This window comes from Cheilinus undulatus, linkage group 2 (assembly GCF_018320785.1).
Source record: "Cheilinus undulatus linkage group 2, ASM1832078v1, whole genome shotgun sequence".
Taxonomy (NCBI): domain Eukaryota; kingdom Metazoa; phylum Chordata; class Actinopteri; order Labriformes; family Labridae; genus Cheilinus; species Cheilinus undulatus.
The window spans coordinates 39,073,638-39,081,368 of NC_054866.1; the positions used below are offsets into that span (position 1 = coordinate 39,073,638).

General features: G+C 37.5%; 1 protein-coding gene across 1 annotated transcript; it reads right to left on the bottom strand.

Moving 5' to 3' along the window:
• Positions 1 to 1,366: 1,366 nt before the first annotated feature.
• LOC121516387 (mitochondrial uncoupling protein 2-like) lies at positions 1,367 to 7,313 on the bottom strand. Its single transcript, XM_041797667.1, has 6 exons — positions 6,831 to 7,313; positions 6,097 to 6,304; positions 3,504 to 3,707; positions 2,304 to 2,405; positions 2,041 to 2,221; positions 1,367 to 1,952 (listed from the first exon to the last, which is right to left on the bottom strand). Exons 1-6 carry the CDS (start codon positions 6,954 to 6,956, stop codon positions 1,838 to 1,840), a joined length of 936 nt encoding a protein of 311 aa, XP_041653601.1. The 5' UTR covers positions 6,957 to 7,313; the 3' UTR covers positions 1,367 to 1,837.
• Between the last annotated feature and the right edge of the window lie 418 nt (positions 7,314 to 7,731).

Sequence of the window (7,731 nt, forward strand, 5' to 3'; positions counted from 1 at the left end):
TAAGAGTTGGAGATTTACTCGAAAAACTTGAAATTTACAAGTTTAAAAAGTCGAATATTTTGACATTACCTAACTTTTCAAGTTTATAGAAATGTAAATTAACAAGTGTCACTTTTGCTTTACATACATAAACAACTCTTAAAGTCAAACATTTTTATTTTTCTTGCAAATTTATGACATTTTAAGCTTGATGATTTCAGGTTTCTTCTTGAAAAGATTCTAGTTTTTTTTCTAGAGTGGCCCTAATTCACTGTCGTGATAGTTTGTACATAGATCTTTTGTCAAAAAGTGTATATGTAGGCCTAACATGCTGAAATTTTCCAGAGGACTGGTCTGGGCCATTGTTATGAACATGAAATCTTGTGAAGTCATGGACTTTCTGGGGTTTTTACAAATGTCTATTTTTACCCATGTCAGAGTCATAGGGCCTCATGTTCATCCCATTTCTATGTATTACACTACCAGGGGCGTAGCTAGGGATTTTGGGCCCACAGCTAGCCAAGCAATAAATGCTGCGTCATTTTCTTTACAAACATCCATGCATTTTAATGTATTTTTAACCATAATTCCCCCATTTATCACCAATATATTTGACAATGGTTAAATTGAATTTAACTGCATTATTTTGCAGTGCTGGACTTCACAATTGACATTAATCAGTACCCTTTTCTCCCTTGTGCTACGCCCATGTACACTACCACAGAAACCATCCCAGTCCCTCTTCTTGACACAACACTGTGCTTTTACTGTCCTGCAACTGTCTACGTTGTAGAGGGATCTGACCACTAGGGAGAAGTCCAAACTGGAATATTCATGTTGATTTGCATTCTATTTGACAAATGGACAAAGCAGAAATGCAAGATATTGATCTAATCCATCGATCTAATTAAGTCATGATCTGCTTTTTTCATCCATTTTCCCCCCATAATACAGACATAAGTTTAAGTGTTGGATTAAGAAGCAACCAAGTTAATGCAGAGACTGAGTTCAGTTTAGGTTTTTAGATCCCCATTAGCTGCTGCTTTGTGGCATCTGTTCTTCCTGTGGAAAGATGGAGCTTAAATTTGAGACTATTTGCTGTAAATGTAATTTATAATTCCAAGAAGAAAACTTTTTTGTTGTTTGTTTTTGCTAATGCGGAGAGTTAAAAGTCATGAAGTGTATACATGTTGGGTTTATTTATCAAAGCTATCAGTTGATCCATAATGAAAATAGACATTAAAACATTGCATCTTTAAATGAACTCAGATGATAGTAAAAATTTCAAATATGGTCATGAGAAAATGAAACAAAAACAAACCCATGAAGTGTTTTTTCACAGCACCTAAACCCTTTTATCCCCCCCCCCCCCACACACACACACACACACACACACACACACACACACCAAATTTGACTCAGGTCTTTTTCACTGCTGACATTTTGATTTTTAAAACAACAATGTCTAAAAAACATCTTACTCTAATCAAATATCCCTATGTGTTGCAAGTGAGCCACTTAATAGAAAGCCATGAGCCTCAGACTGAATCTATGTAAACAGAATGTAAGGCATTATTGGTATTCACATTTTCACTTGCGTCTCCTTCAGCACATTAAAGTTGATTTAAAGATGCCAACTAGTCAGTAAAAATGAAGCATAAATCCTTCCTGCTGTTTTTCTTCTGTGTTCAGCCTCTTTAATGAGACTCACATACAGTTTGATCCCTGAGGAGGAACAGGTATGAACCAGCAGCAGTAAGCACATTGCTGTCTCTTTGAAGCACGTGCTTGATGCAGTCTGTCCGGTACTCGACACATCAATTACGCCGCTCCAGTGCCAAACCAGCTGTCAGACAGGTCAGAGCAGAGACTCCCAGGACTGCTGACATCTCATCACAGCTCTTTTTATCTGCTCGAAGCTAACAAACATCACGATGTTCCAGGAACCCAGACGAAGAAATGCAGGCACGAATCTAAAAATAGAATAATGACATTCATAGCTTTGATTTTTCTGTTGAACATTTCATTTTTGTGTTTATGCTTGCTTATGACACAACATACCCCTTGTAGAAAGCTGTGGGCCCCTCCTTCATCAGCATGGTGAGGGCACAATTCAAAGCACCGCTGTACTGCGCAGGCCTTGAATTCATGAAGCGTGTTTTTACCACATCTACCGGAGACGCTACAATGGTGGTGCAGAAACCCGCAGCAAAGGCGGCCGTGAAGTGACACGGCATGTTGTCTGTTGAAAACAAAATATTTACAGAGTTAACAGGGGGTGCAGAGGACATTGTGTTGACTTTTTGGGAAATGTTTGCACGTGCCTGTCATCAGATTGTACTTCAGGATTTGCTCTTTGATGATGTCATAGGTCACCAGTTCAGCACAGTTTACGATGGCATTACGAGCAATGTTTGGCAAGCAACCTGGAAGGACAGTTCAGTATTCACAGCTGATGAATATAAAACATGAGGAATGCTCAATACATTTAGCATAAAAAAACTTTTCTTATGAGGATTATTTGAAACCAAAAAGGGGGAATTGATTCATTTTGATCAGAGACATCATCCTTCTTCTCTTTTCCCCCTTATATATGCACTGCCTACATTGCCCACAATGCAGCTCATTAACTTTAGCTTCTTCTGAGTTTCCACAACCTGCAGCTAATGTAGTCTTATGTAACTGATGAGCAGAGGGCTACATGTGTCTGGTAAAATCTTTTTATTTCTACCTGCAGACCTCAAGTTTTTTTTCCAAATTCAAACTTGCCAGTCTAAGCCCTGTCCAGTTTGCCTCAGGTGATATCACTTGAAGCCATTTCGTACTTATTTCTTACAAGTTCTCACAAATTTAAGATAATATTACATGTCTTCAGATTTGTAGCTGTGTTCCCCTACAGCTGCACACAGACTTTGGCGTGTTAAACAGCCAGTGTTCCCCTTTAAAGCTCCTGCAAGGAACTTTCAGTGTGCTGATTTGGTGCCCCTCTGTGGACAAAGAGGAACCTCTTAGGTCTTAGCTAATTTTCCTGCACAAGTGTAGGCAGTGTTTTTTAAAGCAAAAACTTCTTTCTGTCTTCTTTTTGGACACAAAGTATCACTTAAGAATCTTTGCCATGGAAAATAAAGAAGGCATTTACAGCACTGGGACACCTACCCCCTAGTAGTGGTTGTATACATTAAAGATAATTACACAGACAAAATCAGTCTTGTGGTAAAAGGTCTGTTTTGTTTTTTTAGCTCATAAAGAGACATCAGAATTAAATTCAGACTGTGCCAAAAGCAGCTAAAAACTCCTCATGGTAGCTTTAAGACAGTATTCTACAAGTTAACCACCTTTTAACAAGTACTTTTTTACTTACATGTTACATGTACATAAAATAGTAAATAAAAAATACATCACTGATGATTTAAATTATAGAAAACTGTTGATCCATCCAGTAACTCCTAGTGATTTTGCAGCTAGTTTTTAGATTGTGATTGTAACAAAACCCTCTTTACTTTTCTCCAACCAGCCAAACTTACCTTTCCAGAGCCCTTTAATGCCTTCATCTCTGGCGATGGTCTTATAAGCTTCCATCGTGCCATTGTACCTCTTCAAAGAGCTACTCTCAGGCAGGCGAGCCTGAGCCTGAAACCTGACCTTCACAACATCTGTTGGCTGAGCAAAAGACACCGCCATCGCTCCAGTGGTGCAGCCTGCCAGCAGCCGAGTCCCGATACCTGCATCTGTAATACAACCAATGATAAACATCAGGCAGGTATAAACATGAAACAACAAAAAAGTTTCACTTATAAGATACTGCACATGGCTGCATTTCTGATCAGAATAACATGGTTAGCCAGTGACAGCATAGAGTCACAAAAGCAAAAACATGTGGTCAGGTTGGTCAATCTGTCAGTGCATTTTACTTCTGGAAAAATATAAATAATCCACCATTGAAAGGTGTAAGAAACAGGAAATAGTTGACTCTATATACTGCTAAGCTCAAAGCAAAACACCTAGATTGTTATTCTTACTGGTTTAACAAGTTATCTGCAGGATGTAGATAAAAGTTTTGTCTGCAGACTTGAGTTATACTTAGAGTCAAACACTTTACTGTTAATAACACAGCAGTGATGGATGTTGAGTAGAAGCAAGCCCCCGGCGTAAACACAGATCTGTTCCTGAGAGAGGAATCTGCCCTGTGCACTATATCCTCCAGGAGCTCGACTTCTGTCAAACCAGTTTAAACAATGTAGTGTCTGAGAGCATTTGTGAGCCGCTCTGTTGACTGAAAGGTTCTTCCTGTATTATAGTTGTGATATTTATCCATGGCATTATTTAGGTAGACTTCTTCTGACTTGTGGAAAGGGTCAGTGTGGTCAGAAAGTGCTCCCTCACAGGCCTGAATATTAAGTCAGTAGCTCCATCATCTATAGCTGTAGTTTGAGGTACCAACTGAAAGGTTTCTTTTTCTATTTTATAGACACATTGTTTTTCTAATATGGATATATATTATTGATGATGTATTGACCTGCTGAATCCCAGCTGACATTAATTTAGTTTATATTTGTAACTGAAGATCTGGATATGTAAATCCAGGGCTTGAAATTGACACCTGCAAACTTGCCAAATGTGGGTGGATTTCAGCTGTAGTTTTAGTACCTCTGTGACCCCAACTAGCCACTTTGGCTGGTTGATTTTACCAGTGTTTCATCCTTTTGTTTGTGAATTTGATGCTTATTGTAATGAGGCCAATTTGCACATGAAGGGAGTCATTTTTCAAAATAACTGCGAAGTAGCTAAGTCAATACACAAACACAATGGCTTTTATCCTATATTTGTCAGTCTATTGTGTTTAATCCTGGTTGGACAGAAAAAAGGCTTTAAATTTGGTACTATAATGTTTATTTACATTACGAAGGGTTGTAAACCTTTTCCAAGTAAATTTTAGAATATTGTAGTCAATTTGCATCATTAAAACAACAGAATTATGGCTTTTAAAAGTTGAGAATGGCTAGTAACTTTGGAAAATGACTAGGACTGTCAAGATTATTCAAGTTGATCATGATTAATTAAGGTCCACAACTACAGAACTATTTTTTAATCACAGTTAATCACATGATTGATTGTCCATTTCAACACACTTTGATAAATTCACATCAGAGTCTCCCTGCAGCAATAGTGATTTAAAATGAGTCCACCACTGCTCATCTGATTTCACCGTATAGAATGTACAGATCGCTCAGTGGACAAGTTAAAAGCCATCTACACCTTGTGTGTGCTTCACAGTCCCCTCATATTGTTTTAAATCTATTACATGTTCTTTTTTCCATGGTTAGGCTCAAATCATAATCTTCTATCTACCTATTAAATTACCTTTAGTTTAAGACAGTATACAAATCCAAAATAACACAAAAACAGCTTAAAATGCAGAATAGTTGTAGTTTAAAATTGGATAAAAATGGTGCAATTAATTGTGATTTACAACAGAAATTCTGAAATAAATCGCGATTGGAAATGTTAATCTTTTGACATCCCTAGAAATTACTAATCACAGTGACCAGGGAGCAAAAACGTATATATCAAAATGTTTTAACTGTTCTTTTTAATAAATTAAATTTGCAGATCATTTAAGGGTTGACGCTACCAATGCAGAGAATTGCGTTGATTCTTTGTCTTAAATTATTGCAAATTTTACATATTTAGGCATTCAAATTTTTATTGAAGAATGGAGAAAACACTGAGATAAACTGCAGCTTTAATAATGATCTAATTGGACAAAACTCTAATGTAATAAAATCGTTTGAAAGTCTCATATTCCAGCTACTTTTATTTTTACTTCTGTGCATTTTGGGGGAAATATTGTAATCATTTACTTTTACAAGGTATCCATTAAAGAACTTAAAAAAAAAAAAATTACACATCAAAAGTAACTATGAAGTACTTAAGTGAACTTAATATTTTAGAACTTTTTACGTTTAGGGAATTTTAATTGAAGTAACTATACTGTACTTGAGGACAATATTAGTGTACTCTTTCCCAAATTAGTAGGAAAGATAAAACAGTAAATTAAAGTGAAACCTTCTTAATAAAGATAGATTCCTCTGATTGTAGAAACACTGATACACGTACTGTCTGAGCCCCTGGTGTAGAACTGCTTCATGGTGTCATACAGGCCGATGCGGACAGAAGCGAAAGCCATCTGTCTGTGCAGTCCTGCCACCAATCCGCTGTACAGGCTCCTGGGGCCTTCGGTCTTTACCATGGTGAAGATGGTGCCAAAAACTCCTCTGTATGTGGCTCTCTGACCTGCCAAAAGAGGCTTGGTTTCACCTTGAATCTAAAATGACAAATAAACAACAAATGTTAATAATGTTAATAGCACAGCATAGTTACACTAATGATATTATTATAGGTTTCTTTTTTTATTTGTTTCAAATGTTTCATACCTGATTTGACATTTAGCAACGTATACTTGTGACAAAAGGGACTATCTTTCTCTTTTTTCTCTTTTCTGTTTTTAAGGAAACTGGCTGTATTATTGTCTGAAGTGCATGTGTTTTGTAATTCATGTTTATCAAAGGAGTTATTTAAAAATAAGTGGATAAAATAAATGTAGAAGGTTATAATTAGACCAGAGACATATCCTGGTGTTTTGCATAACCATGCTTAAACTTGGATATAATGTCCACACCCAAATAAAAGACTTAGCGTCAAACACATAAAAAGTGGGAGAAAAACAAGAAGACATACAAATGTTTAGACATCTAGCCATGGTAATAAAAAGGGTTTTTGTTTGGGCTATTGGTGGCCTCAATGTCTTTAAAATTCTCACCACTGCCTCTGCATGAGTAAGTGATCCTCACCTGCAGTCTGACTTTGGCTGTGTCCAGTGGGAAAGTGACCAGGTCAGCCACACAGCCAGCTGCTCCTGCTGAGAAGATCTTTACAGCAACTGTGGGGGGAACATCTGAGCTCGCAAAGCCAACCATTATGACAAGTTTACAGACTTTTATCAACAAAGTAAATCAAAAAACACAGCAGCTGCTGAATCCACAGGAATAGCCTTTTATAATACTACTGAAATAATGTGAAAAAACTAAAAATACATCCCCTCATGACAGATCCAGGTGGGCTGAAGCCAATGTCATGTTTCAGGTATGGAAAAGTTAGTCCTTTGAAAACCAATTCCACCTGTTGATCCATGAGACATAAGAGAGCTCAAAACTATCATGTCAATTTAAACAGAGAAAAAGAAAAACACCACAGGAGCCTCTGCAAATACGCACAATAACATAAACAACCGGCAGCAATACGAGCGAAGGTGAGCCGACAGCTTCAAGGCTGAGTTAGTCCTGCCTCTCCTCTCCTCGGCACTTGTTGACTTTTTTAAAGGAGCTAGAGCTGCACCGCCCCTAAGAAAAACCCCACACAAAAGCTCTGCCCCACACACAAGAGGCAACCTCCATGACTCACTGCCAGAAACTGCAGTTCATGGAGTGGCTGCTTGAGGTTGGCTCCAAAAGTGAATAAATCTCTGATAAGGCCCCTTTTCAAATGGCAGGATTTTACAACCAACAGGATTATATTAAAAGTGGTTTTTTTTCCTATCTGTAGCTCATTTCCCCAGAGATTACAAATTACTTGGTTGTAGGTTTAGTTTTTATTTAACAAAGTAATTTATAAGTCTAGAGCTGCTCTGAGTGACAGGTTAGCCATATTAGCACTTTCTAGCAACATGACCAAATTAACAGCATGATATTGGCA

Coding starts and splice junctions, on each gene's coding strand:
- LOC121516387 (XM_041797667.1), bottom strand. CDS start 6,956: ATGGTTGGCTTTGCGAGCTCAGATGTTCCCCCCACAGTTGCTGTAAAG. Junction 2,406..3,503: donor CATTAAAGGGCTCTGGAAAG/GTAAGTTTGGCT, acceptor CTGTCCTTCCAG/GTTGCTTGCCAAACATTGCT. Junction 2,222..2,303: donor GAAGTACAATCTGATGACAG/GCACGTGCAAAC, acceptor TGTTTTCAACAG/ACAACATGCCGTGTCACTTC.